The sequence below is a fragment of the Mauremys reevesii genome, linkage group 1 (assembly GCF_016161935.1).
Source record: "Mauremys reevesii isolate NIE-2019 linkage group 1, ASM1616193v1, whole genome shotgun sequence".
NCBI classification, from domain to species: Eukaryota; Metazoa; Chordata; order Testudines; family Geoemydidae; genus Mauremys; species Mauremys reevesii.
This window is the reverse complement of record NC_052623.1, coordinates 2,395,414-2,409,081: the sequence shown is the minus strand read 5'-3', so window position 1 is coordinate 2,409,081 and position 13,668 is coordinate 2,395,414. Positions and strand designations below refer to the sequence as shown.

The window sequence follows — 13,668 nt, the reverse complement described above, 5'->3', positions numbered from 1 at the left end:
AGTGCTCCTGGGATCTAGTTACCAACAATCAGAAAGATGGAAACCCAATGGGTAGGTACATAGACCAATTCCCAGGTTTGTCATGCTGAATCAGCACAGTAAGGTCAGCAAAGGATCTAATGTCTGTTTGACTGCTCAGTCAGTGATTCAGGAAACAGGGCCAGCACCATGTTACCAGCCAGCTCTCCATGTAGCTCGGTGTGAGAGCCAGAGCATCAGGAGAAAACTTTAGGTCCCTTTATGATAAAGAGCCGGAGCAGCCTGTCCCGGATCTGTTTGGTCCTCACCCCGTATATGATGGGGTTCAGCATGGGGGGCACCAGGAGGTACATGTTGGCAATGAGAATGTGGAAATACAGGGGCACATTGTGGCTTAATCGGTGCATAAAGAAGGAGAAGAAAGCTGGGATGTAAGAGGCTAAGATGACACAGATGTGGGAGACACAGGTCCCAAAAGTCTTGAGCCGGGCGTCCTTTGTGGGGAGGCTGAAGATGGCCCTGAGGATCTGGGTATAGGACAAGGCAATAAAAAATAAATCCAGACTGGACAGAAAGAATGCCATAAAGAGGCCATAGTAACTACTGACACGGATGTCAGCACAGGCCAGATTTACTACGGCCATGTGCTCGCAGTACGTGTGGGGGATGATGTTGGTTCTGCAATATGGCCACCGCTTCGCCAGGAGGAGATAGGGCAGAACGAGCATGCTGCCACGCAGCACCATGGCCAAGCCGATCTTGGAAACCACGGGGTTTGTCAGGATGGTGGAATATCTCAGAGGATCACAGATAGCCACGTAGCGATCCAAAGCCATGGCCAAGAGGATCCCAGACTCCATAGCTGAGAAGAAGTGCATGAAGTACATCTGGGTGAAGCAGGCATTGAAATCGATCTCCCTGGAATTGAACCAGAAGATGTTCAGTGTTTTGGGCAGGATCGACGTAGATAGGACCAGGTCGGTGACGGCCAGCATGCAGAGGAAATAGTACATGGGCACATGGAGTTTTGGCTCCATCTTCACAGTGAAGAGGATGGTGAAGTTCCCCAATATGGTTATGATGTACATGGTGCAGAAGGGGATGGAGATCCATATGTGGGCTGCCTCCAGGCCAGGAATGCCCAGCAGGATGAAGGTGGAGGGGTTGGTGAAGTTGGTTGTGTTGGAATCTGACATGGAGTAGGGAAGAAGGTGCCCAAGTCTGAGGCAGCACGGTGTCTCCTGCATGTACCATAGGTTCCCTGACTTTCTGTATGTGCCCAGGGTCTAGGGTGATGGTCGCAGTACAAATGCCTGGATGGAGAGAAAATGTTACTATGGGACACTACATGCACTACTGGAGGCCGTTTTCATGGATGAAGCAGAGTGGTCGCTCTCCAGAAACTGAAAAATGACATTTTCATTATTCATATAAACAGGCTATGAACAACTGACCTTATGAAGGCCAATTCCATATTTTATGGTGCTCCGTGCGTCAATAATTCCTACACATCTTGGACTATTTAGTTTAGAAAAGAGAGAAATAAAGGGGCATGAGATAGTGGAGAAGAAAAGAAAAGAATGGAAGTGATGACATTCAATTGGGCAAACAGAGAAGAGTTCCCAACCTGATAGGAAGGAAACTGGAGACAGAAAGATGGGAATGGAAATTAGGAGTTCTTTAAACCACGATTCCACAGTGAAGAAGGTGGACAACTTTGGCTAAAAACCCAGTTTGGTGGCAAACTGAAGGCAGCAATTGCAGGGGGGAGGGGACGGAGGCGCAAAATAGATAGGAAGTGTGGAAAAAGGAAAATATATAGCAAGTAATTCAAATCGGAAGTTATAAACATTCATAGGGGACTTTAAAAGACATCAGGGAATACTCCATGCTCGGCAAGTCTAAGGATAGCAAAAAGGAGGCTATTAAGTATATTAAGAAGAAAAGAAATCCTACAAAAGGTTTATGCCAATTCCTAGAGGGAGAAAGGAAACTTAATATCGCAGAAAATGTATATGTGTTCACAGAATATTTTTGTTCTGCATTTGGAAAGAAGCAGTTTGAGGTGCTCATTCAACTTAAGGTGATGAAATACTTTCCAGTCCATTAGCTGTCAAGGAGGATGTCAAACAGCATCTACATAGAACCTTAGAGTTAAAACACCAGAGTTACAAACTGACTGATTCACCACACTTCTCATTCAGAACTACAAGTACACAATCAGGCAGCAGCAGAGCCAAAAATAAATTAATAAATAAGTCCAAAAACTAAAAAAAAAAAAGGCAAATAAAGGACAGTTCTGTATTAAACAGAAACAATTAAAAAATAAAGTGAAATTAAAAAAAATGTTTGACAAGGTCTTGTCAAATAATTTCACTTCTTTAACAGATTTAATGTACACATTTGGTTGATCAAGGGAACTGCAAAGATGTAAGAGACTTTGATTTCTCTGAGGCATTGGACTTAGTAGGGGAAAACATTCAGATAAAAACATGAACACTGTACAATATCAGTACAGCACATATTTAATGGACTTAAAACTGGCTAATTGACAGATCTCAAAAAGCAGTTGTCAATGGACTATTGTCATTGAATGGGGGTATTTCTCTCAAGGTTCCATAGGGATCAGATCTAGGCCTGATGCTATTCAATATTTTCATCAATGATCTAGAAGCAAATAGAAAATTACTGCAGATAAAATTTGTGGATAACCCAATGATTGGCAGAGTGGTCACAATGAGGCGGCCAGGGCAGGCACACCGATTGATTTGGAGCATTTGCCCATGCAAACAAAATGTTGTAATACAGTCAATTGCAAAGTGATCCTCTCGGAAAAGGCAATGCAGGACCAACCCACAGGCCAGGGCACTGTATTATGGAACGCAGGGACCCGGAAAAGGATTTGGGGTCACTGGGGACAACTGTCTGTTGTGGTCCTTGGATACATAAACAGGGAAGTGGTGAGTGGGGGCCAGGGAAGGATTTTATCTCTGCCTGTGGCATTGGTGAAATGTCCTGAGGTCCACATTTCAAAAAGATGTTGAAAAATTGGAGAGGGTATAGAAAAAAGCTAAAAAAATGACTGGATGATAGTAGAGAAAATGGCACACAGAGAACGAGACTTAAAGAGCTTCATCTATTTATCTTGTCACAAAGATGATCAAGCAAAGATGTTCCTGGGGAGAAAACCGTGGGTAACAATGGGCTCTGTAATCTAGCGGAGAAAGGCAGAGGAAGGCCCAGTGGATGGAAGCTGAAGCCAGACGTATTCCAGTAGGAAATAAGGACCAAATGTTTAACACTCATGTTGCTCAACTGTTGGGACAAACTGAGAAGGGAAGTGGTGGATTCCACAGCTCCCCAAGGCTGCAGAGCCAGACTGGATGCTTACCTGGAAGATCTGCTTGAGGGCTTGTCTACACTTAAAATGCTACCGCTGCTCTACCATAGCGCTTCAGTGTAGACACTACTGACGGCAGGGGTTCTCCCAGCAGCATAGGGAATCCACCTCCCCTCAACCTCATATTGCCTGCACCCAGGTGAGGTTCATACAGTGACATCACTTAGGGATGTGCATTTTTTTTGCTGGAGAATTGTGTCCAGTTTCGGTCACCAGTGTACAGGAAGGATGCAGAGAAACTGGAAAGGATCCAGAGGCGAGGGACAAAGAGGATCCAAGGGGTGAAACACACGCCGTACGAGGAAGCTGAAGGAACTGGAGATGATTAATTTAGAAAAGAGGAGATTAAAAGGGGACATGACTGCAGTCTTCAGATACTTGCAAGGCTGCTACTATAAAAACAGATGGAGAAAAGTGGTTCTCTTTGGCCACAGTGGCAGGACAGAGTCAATGGGTTCAAACTATAGCACAGCAGATTGAGATGAAATCTCAGGAAAAATTTCCTAACTGTAAGAAGTGGAAGACAATGGAGCAGACGCCTCAGGAGGTTATGGGAGCTAACAGAAGCTGGGCTGTCGTCTGTCTAGACCCAACAAAGCCTGCACCTTTGCAGATCAGCTGCCCCTTGTGGTCCCATGTCACCCTGGGGCTCTATAATTCTATGATGTAAAACTTTAGTGTACACTAGGTCTTAGTCACACACACGTCATGGGGTTCAATACAGGGGTAAATGTATGAAATTCAGTGGCCTCTGTGATGTTCTGTCCCATCTAGAGGCCCTGAGACCACTTAAAGAGACAGATTATGAGTCTGCTTAACAGACACGTGGCTTTTAGCTCATGCAGTAGAGGCTGATGTGCTAAGCTCCAGAGGTCCCAGGTTCAATCCCACCCGCCAACAACGGGGGTCTGTTGGCATTACACAGGAATTTAGACTGGATGACCTAATGGTCTGTTCTGGCCTTAATCTCCATGAATCTATTGATAAGGAAAGTAGATCTGGCATTTATATTTACTGTGTCTCACAACACAAAAAGAAGGGAACATTCAATTTCCATAATCCATATTGGTCCTGTGGAACTCCTTGCCACAGGCATTATTGGAGCACAGAGCTTAGCTGAATGGGATTCACCAATGGATTGGCCATTATAGGCACCACCTTTAGTTAAGTCTGTCTGACACCTTCCATTAGGAGACCTCATTCTCAGTTGCTTATAAGTTTGCCAAACTGTTTGGACTGAAATTTCCCACACTGGGTGTCTGCTTCCAGCTGAATTGTTTTTTCAGGCATGGCAGATCAGCCGATTTCTCGAATGAAGCCAGGAAAAATGATGTCTTGCCCATGCTGAGAAATTCTTAGAATTGTTCCTGTGAGGAGTCCTAGCACCTCCAGGCTTTACGGCAGATAAAAGTCAGGTAACAGCCCCCCCACCCCCATTAACAGCCAGAGTCCTGAAATGTAAGAGGAGGAAAGGAGGAAATGACAGTCTCTGTGCATTAACAGCTGGCTCCTGAGGTCTTTACTCAGTTCTTACTCCAAGGGGAATTTTCCCGCAGTGGGGCCTGAGCAAAGTATGGGCCATGGCCTCAGAATTTGTCTGTGTATTGTCCATCGACTAACAACTTTCATCAGGAAGGATTCATTGGGCCACTGAAATGCAGCCACCTTGTGGCCATCATCAAGTGGGGAGGGGCACAGCAAAGAGAGACGTTTTGGCCCACGATACTGGAACAAACTCATCCTCTGTGGCAAGGGCCCTGGGATATTTAATGGCTGTGCAAAGCAGCAAGGACTTACTGTCTATCCCATCATGCCCACGTTGCACTGGGTTTGTCGAGGGGGTGAGCTCCTCAGCAAGAGATGGTGCCTGTGAATGCTGAGATGGAAGCGTCTTCCCTGGGAATCCCCCTCAGGTAGCCGTGTCCCACACCTCTGTCAGCCCAGCATCTGCAGCAATATCCCAACCGAGGGGCCGACACAGGGCTGTGCACCATTTATAACATAGCTCTGTGCAATCCCCGTGGGGTTCGCTCAGCCTCTAGCGGAGAATTGGCATCTGAATGTAAACAGGCTGGTGACAAGCTTGTTTGTGATTCTGTGCTATTTATCCAGCTATAGCTGTAAACAGTAATTAAGGGACCTTCCCACAGGAAGATGAGAACTCTCGGGTTCTCCACTGAGTCAGAGGGGAATTGGCTGCTCTGTGCATTTGTGTATATTTAAAAATTATAGCTGATTGGGAAGAAAACTAGAGATAATGACTAGATCTCCTTAGGGCCTAATACCCTGTAAATGCCAAGGATAGCTGGGTAGATAGTAGACAGACACATCTGGAGAAAGATGACCGAGGGGAGATATGAACACTTTCTGCAGGCACACGGGGCTGCCGCAGATGGATCAGAGATCGGTAATTTTCATCAGTAACTATCACCATACTGTGCAGCACCTTTCCTTGAAGGGTCTTCAAAACCCCTAGTAAAGGAAAGTCATTATGAACATATCCCCATTATACAGATAGTTAAACTGAGGCACAGAGTTGGCCTCTCCCCAGTGACCCCTAGTAGTTCTTTGGGACCTTCTTAAGACTGGCGGTTCATGACCCGTATTTTTTATTCCCCTGTCACCCGGTAACACCAGGTTGTGACATTATTGATACAATCTGGGACCATATAGAACATGGTTGCAACCAAGGTCCTGTAATGGCACCAAATCTTATGTAAAGTGGGTCATATGAGGTGTCTAAGACCAGGTTATGGGTGGCTGGTTATGATTATGCTGTCTGGGTGAATGTGTCATTTTTTAGTTGAAGTTATGAGTATTGGCTCTGTTCTGTCTGTACTTCAAACTTGTGCTGTGCTTCTGGGAGACACCCCAGACAAGTTGGTGTTAGCTCTGCCTAGCCTGCTTGAGGGCCCCTTAAGGATCATCATCTACACAACTGACCCATGGAGAGAAGGCAGATACACCTTGTAACTCAGCAAAGTATGCAGGGACTGGCCCATGTGACTCCAGACTCCATTTTGCTGTAATTTTCCACAGTAAGAACAAAGAGGTTCTTACACCTGGAAAAGCCTATAAAAGGCTGATGCCTCATCTCCATCTTGTCTTCAATCCTGCTTCTTACCTCTGGAGGAACTTTGTTACAAACTGAAGCTCTGAACAAAGGACTGAATGACCCATCCCAGTGGGGGATGTTCCAGAGACTTGATTTGAGCCTGCAGTTTACTCCATCATTGATACAAGCCTGATCCAAGAACTTTGCCATTATTGTATGTAATTGATTCCATTTAACCAATTCTAGCTCTCATCTGTATCTTTTTCCTCTTATGAATAAACCTTTCGATTTTAGATTCTAAAGGATTAGCAACCTTTGTATATTTACCTTGGTCTGAGTCTGATTTGTATATTTACCTGGGTCTGAGGCTTGGTCCTTTGGGATTGAGAGAACCTTTTTCTTTTATTGGGGTGTTGGTTTTCATAACCATTCATCGCCAGGACAAGTGGGACTGGTGGTGATACTGGGAAACTGGAGTGTCTAAGGGAATTGCTTGTGTGACTTGTGGTTAGCCAGTGGGGTGAGACCAAAGTCCTCTTTGTCTGGCTGGTTTGGTTTGCCTTAGAGGTGGAAAACCCCCAGCCTTGGGCTGTGACTGCCCTGTTTTAAGCAATTTGTCCTGAACTGGCACTCTCAGTTGGGTCCTGACAAAATCTCATCGTCACACAGGTCATTTTGAGGGATCTGGACATTGTCTTCAGGGTTTGTCTCCATCTTGAGATCTCAGTATTTTTCCACTGACTGGTGTTGGAACAAAGCTTTGAAAGAAAGGATAGAATCATAGAATATTAAGGTTGGAAGAGACCTCTGGAGGCCATCTAGTCCAACCCCCTGCTGAAAGCAGGACCAATCCCCAACTAAATCATCCCAGCCAGGGCTTTCTCAAGCCTGACCTTAAAAACCTCCAAGGATGGACAATCCACCGCCTCCCTAGGTAACCCATTGCAGTGCTTCACCACCCTACTGGTGAAAAAGTTTTTCCTAATATCCAACTTAGACCTCCTCCACTGCAAGTTGAGACCATTGCTCCTTGTTCTGTCATCTGCCACCACTGAGAAGACCCTATCCCCTTTCTCTTTGGAACCCCCTCACATTTCAAATCCCCCCTCACTCTTCTTTTCTGCAGACTAAATAACCCCAGTTCCCTCATCCTCTCCCAATAAGTCATGTGTCTCAGCCCCATGATCTAGGTGTGGCCTCACCAGTGTCGAATAGAGGGGAATAATCACTTCCCTTGATCTGTTGGCAATGTTCCTACTAATACAGCCCAATATGCCATTGGCCTTCTTGGCAACGAGGGCACACTGCTGACTCATATCCAGCTTCTCATCCACTGTAATCCCCAGGTCCTTTTCTGCAGAACTGCTGCTCAGCCAGTTGGTCCCCAGCCTGTAAGAGTGCATGGGATTCTTCCTTCCTAATTGAAGGACTCTGCACTTGTCCTTGTTGAACGGTTTTGTAGCTGCATCACTGGTATTCATTTTTCTGCTTTCTTAAGCTTATTTCCCTCACCCAAAATAAACAAACAGAAATTAACAAAACCGTGACCTTCTCCTGACTGTTCTTAGCCACTGCACTTAAGACTCACTTAAAATCACAAATATCAGTGTTTAAAGTATGAACTCCACTTGAAGTAACAAGCTGTGCATACACCCTGCTCTATGTGCCACTCTGACGTTCCCCTGGTGTTATCCGGACCGGTGATCTGCTTGGTCACCCCAATCCTCGACTCTGGGAGTCAGGCTTACCCTGCTGTGAGAACCCCCACTCCTGGGCTGTTCACGCACAGCCTCCGTTATGTAAGCTGCTTCCAGCTACATGAGAGAGCACTTTTGGCCAGCCACTGTTTGGATTGTGCAACCAAATGGCACTAGCCAATATCTCTGGTCCCAGACACAACCTTAGGAACCTCCATCTTGCAGTGTCCAGTTATGTCTGCCTGACGCTTCAGGCTTATATGAGTTTGTCAATGGAACAAAGAAATTGATATATACCGGGCTTGTTATCCCAAGGGGAGTCTCAAACTTGCTTCAAACCAAACACACTGCTTCAGGTAGAATAAACAAGCACATTTGGTAGAATAAACAAACACATTGAGGCTGGATCTAGACTGTTCTCAATGGTGGCAGATGACAGAATAAGTAGCAATGGTCTCAAATTGCAGTGGGGGAAGTTTAGGTTGGATATTAGGAAACACTTCCTTAGAGGTTTTTAAGGTCAGGTTTGACAAAGCCCCGTCTGGGATGATTTAGTTGCAGATTGGTCTTGCTTTGAGCAGGGGGTTGAACTAGATGACCTCCTGAGGTCCCTTCCAACCCTGATAGTCCATGATTCTTTGATTGTATGATTTATTAACTCCAAAGATAGATTTTAAGTGATTATAAGTCAAAGCACAAGAAGTCAGATTTGGTCAAATGAAATAAAATCATAATGCATTCTAAGCTGATCTTTACACTTCCAGTGCCCTTATAAACTTAGATGCTTCTCACTCACAGGCTGGCTGGTTGCCCTTCAGCCAGGCTCTCCCCTTTGATCAGTGCTTCAGTCTCTTGGTGGTGGTGTCTGTATGGAGGTGCAATAGAGACCTAGGGAGTCTCTCCCTTTTATCATGTCCTTTCTTCCATCTTGGCTTTGCCCCCCCACCTTCAGAGTCAGGTGAGCATTACCTCATCATAGTCCCAAACTGACCCAGGGAAGAGGGTGACTCGCTTGAGAGTCCAACAGATTGTTCCATTCATGCCCTGATGAGGTGTGAACTGCCCCTCTGCTCTTGGAGAATTTTTGCCTGGGCTTGTTTTAAGCCATGGGGATACATTTTTAGCCTTATAAATATATACATAAAATTACTATAACATCACTATAACAACAATGCTCAGTGTATCATGAGCCTTCCGAAGATACGCAACATGACAAACTTTGCATTGGATACCACACAAGTGTATTATAAGGATGAACATGGGGGTGCAGGGTGTTCCCACAAGGTACAGAATGTCACACTGGCTAAATGGTTGATCTCTTGGGATTGAAAGGACCCTATGTCTGATTAAACTCGTTTTCAGTAACCACTCATCATGGAGTCCGGATTCTGGGTGGTGACCCAAGCTTTGGAATGCCTCAGGAGACTGCATTTTTAGTTTCTTGTTAACTAATGTGGTGAAACAGAAGATTACTTTTGTTACCAGCTGGGTATAATCTAATGATGGAATAACCATCAGTCTGGGGTCAGGCTGCCCTATTTCTCAGCAGTTTGGCCTGAGGTACAGTGACACATGGATACAGAGTTGACTGTTGATAAAGGCTTTACAGACAATTACTCACTACTCCCAGGAAGTATCCTCCTTTTACAGATGGGGAAACTGAGGCAGAGAGATGGGCTTAGGCTCTCTCAGGCCTGGTTCACATGGTCCATGCAGCAGCACAGAGGCCGTGTGCTCTCTCTCCATTGGTTTCTCCAATCCAGGGGATCCTCTGATTTCAGTGGAGCTGCATCCATTTACATGAGCTGAGGAATTGGCCCATGTCATTTAACTAGAGATAAAGCACCAGCAGAGACCAGTGAACTAGGACCAAAGATGCCCAGCTCTGCCACTGAATTGCTGGGTGACTTTTGGAACAGCCTCTCCATGCATTAAACGGAGATGATTATTTATTATTTCTAGTGTGCTGATAGCAAAAGGTCCTAATCAGGGCCTTCGAGTCATACCCTGCACTGATTTGGTTCCTTACGACTGTCATTGGGCATCTGTGCACTGTGTGTGGTCCCTGGTAAACAAGCAAGACAAGACTGAAGACTGAGCTGTGTGGAAACCTGTTTTTGTGGCTGCAGTTTTTAGTTGTTTCTTTAGTAAATTCCTCCTCTTTAGGAAGGATGTCAACTCCACTGATCACAACACACAAATAGCCTCAGTGCATCTAATACAACCCAGACAAATTGTGCTGGGGGTCAAGATTCCCAGTCCCTATTCTCAGCTCTGGCACCAAATCATTGTGTGGCCTTGGGTAAATCACTTTACCTTGGTGTGGCTCAGTCCATCCCATGACATGGGGATAACGCTGCCTAGCAGCCTCTCTAAAGATGAGGTGATCAAAAGCATCATCCAGAGCATACATGAGACTCAATTTCACTGTTCACCTTCAGGCCCTGGGCAACAGATGCTGTTCCAGAGAAGGTGCCGTGTATGTGTGTAAACAGCCGGCTAATGGAAGGTGTGTCATTGATCTCCCTCCCTGTGAGCTACCAATGCCTCTGCCCAGCATCCTCCCTTCCCAGCTAATGCAGGGGACCATTCTTCCACCTCTCTCAACTGGTGCCCACCTAGCTTCAAAACTGATCCCTTGCCCTGCCCCCGAGGCCCATCCCCACTGCAGGGCTCTGCCTGCTACAGGCCTCCCGCCAGGAGGAACAAAGGGGAGCTGAAAGCTAAGGAAATAAGCCACACAAGGGTCTCTGCCCTCAGGAGCTTTGTAGCTGAGCTTCAGGGCCCACAAGCTGTACGGTGCACAATCTCGCCCGCCTGCAACACAACCCTGCTACCAACCCTCAGCTGCTTTTATACGACTTCCTGGCTTCTCTCTCTGCTCCTGATTGGCCTGTCAGCCCCAGCGCTGCATCCTCGCTGCCCTCAATACAGGCTCCTTGTCAGGCTGCAGCAGCTCCTGTCCCAGCTGGGAGGGGAGGATATGGAGATGATCCAGCATGTGGCTGGGGCGGGTAGGAGAGGAGAGAGTGACAGGCAGGGTCTTGGGGGAAAATGTGCAGAAGTGGGTGGTGCCTTGAGATCAGTTGTGGCACTGGGTTTGGGGCTTTGGGGGAAGAGGCGAGGCAGGACCTCAGAGGTCCAGTTACCAATAATTAGAAAGTTGGAACCTGTGATGGGTTAGATCACAGAATACAGATAAGACCTCACCCTCAGAGACATTTCAATACGTTTCTTTCACAGACTGGACACCTCCCTAGTCTGGGCACAGTCCTTTCCCTGGTACAGCCCTTGTTCCAGCTCAGGTGGCAGCTAGGGGATTCCTCATGATGGCTCCTCTCTTTGTTCTGTTCCACATATTTATGTATCTTTTGCATAAGGCGGGAATCCTTTGTCCCTCTCTGGGTTCCCCCAGCCCCCTTCTCAATGGAAAGACACCAGGTTAAAGATGGATTCCAGTTCAGGTAACATGATCATAGACTCATAGACTTAAGGTCAGAAGGGACCATTATGGTGATCTAGTCTGACGTCCTGCACAATGCAGGCCACAGAATCTCACCCACCACATGTCACTGCAAGACTTCATTACCCACTTGCCAGCACACGCATCTACAGGAAGACTTACAGCTAAAACACACCCATCTGCAGTCAATTGTCCTGGTTAATGGGAGTCATCAAGATTCCAAACCAGCATTAATGGCCCACACTTTGCATAATTACAATAGACCCTCAGAGTTGTATCTGAAGCTAGAAATATGAAATATAAGAGTGGTACATTTGTACAAATAGGATGACTGCACTCAGCAGATTATAAGCTTTGTAATGATACCTTACAAGAGACTTTTTGCATGAAGCCTATTCCAGTCACATTATATGATTTTATGAAAATATGCTAGAGTGCAATGTCACAGAACCTCTATGTGTTATTGCGCTCTGCAGAGACCGATTCCCAGTTTGTCATAGTGTCAGAGCACAGTGAGGTCAGGAAAGGGTTTTAATGTCCCTCTGACTGGCCATTAAGGGATTCAGGGAAGGGGGCCCAGCACCATGTCACCAGCCAGCTCTGCACGGAGCTTGGTGCGAGAGCCAAAAATCAGAAAATTTAGGTCCCTTTATGAGTAAAGAGATGGAGCAGCTTGTCCCGGATCTGCTTGGTCTTCACCCCATAGATGATGGGGTTTAGCATGGGAGGCACCAGGAGGTACACATTGGCCATGAGAATGTGGAAATGCAGGGGCACATTCTGGCCAAACCGGTATGTGAGGGAGGAGAAGAGACCAGGGATGTAAAACGCTAAGATGGCACAGAGGTGGGACCCACAGGTCCCAAAAGTCTTGAGCCGGGCGTCCTTTGTGGGGAGGCTGAAGATGGCCCTGAGGATCTGGGTGTAGGACACAGCAATAAAAAATACATCCAGACCAATCACACAGAATATCACAAAGAGGCCATAGTAACTACTGATTCGGGTGTCGGCGCAGGCCAGCTTCACCACGGCCATGTGCTCACAGTGCGTGTGGGGGATGATGTTGGTTCTGCAATATGGCCACTGCTTCGCCAGGAGGACATAGGGAAGAACGAGCATGCCACTGCGCAGCACCACAGCCAGGCCGATCGTGGCCACCACAGGGTTTGTCAGGATGGCGAAATGTCTCAGGGGGTGGCAGATGGCCACATAGCGATCAAAAGCCATGGCCACGAGGATTCCAGACTCCATCAGTAAGAAGCAGTGAAGGAAGTACATCTGGGTGAGGCAGGCACTGAAATCGATCTCCCTGGAATTGAACCAGAAGATGCTCAGTGTTTTGGGCAGGATGGACGTAGACAGGAGCAGGTCGGTGATGGCCAGCATGCAGAGGAAATAGTACATGGGCACATGGAGGCTCTGCTCCATCTTCACAACAAACAGGATGGTGAAGTTCCCCACTATGGCTATGGCGTACATTGCACAGAAGGGGATGGAGATCCAGATGTGGGCAGCCTCCAGGCCAGCAATGCCCATCAGGATGAAGGTGGAGGGGTTGGTGAAATCAGTTGTGTTGGAATCTGACATGGAGTAGGGGAGAAGATGTCCAACTCTGAGGCAGAACCGTGTCTCCTGCATGTACCGTACGTTCCCCTGACTTGTTGTACCCAGGGTCTAGGGTGATGGTCACAATACAAATTCCTGGATGGAGAGACAATATTAATATGAGACACTACATGCAGAACTGGAGGCTGTTCTCATAGGTAAAGCAGATTGGTTGCTCTTTACAAACTGAAAAATGACACTTTCATTTTTCTGAGAAATGAATTATGAACAATTGGCCCTAGTAATGCCAATTCCTAATCTCATGGTGCTCCATGCATCAGTAATTCCTACACATCTGGGACTGTTCACCATTCACCCGGTTGCTCAAAATCTGAGAATGGAAAACAACCAAACCTTTGCCAAGACATGTGCCGGGGAAAACATTCCAATTAGAACACAGCTCAGGGAAAAAACCTAGGCGTCATTGATAGCAGCTCCACGAGACACTGGCTCATTCACAGTACAGTAA

General features: G+C 46.6%; 2 protein-coding genes across 2 annotated transcripts; both read right to left on the bottom strand.

Moving 5' to 3' along the window:
* Positions 1 to 215: 215 nt before the first annotated feature.
* Positions 216 to 1,181, bottom strand: LOC120374233 (olfactory receptor 52N2-like). Its single transcript, XM_039493539.1, has one exon. The coding sequence runs from the start codon at positions 1,173 to 1,175 to the stop codon at positions 216 to 218; it is 960 nt and encodes a 319-aa protein (XP_039349473.1). The 5' UTR covers positions 1,176 to 1,181.
* An 11,052-nt stretch (positions 1,182 to 12,233) lies between these two features.
* LOC120383131 (olfactory receptor 52E2-like) lies at positions 12,234 to 13,181 on the bottom strand. Its single transcript, XM_039500755.1, has one exon. The coding sequence runs from the start codon at positions 13,179 to 13,181 to the stop codon at positions 12,234 to 12,236; it is 948 nt and encodes a 315-aa protein (XP_039356689.1).
* Between the last annotated feature and the right edge of the window lie 487 nt (positions 13,182 to 13,668).

Coding starts and splice junctions, on each gene's coding strand:
- LOC120374233 (XM_039493539.1), bottom strand. CDS start 1,175: ATGTCAGATTCCAACACAACCAACTTCACCAACCCCTCCACCTTCATC.
- LOC120383131 (XM_039500755.1), bottom strand. CDS start 13,181: ATGTCAGATTCCAACACAACTGATTTCACCAACCCCTCCACCTTCATC.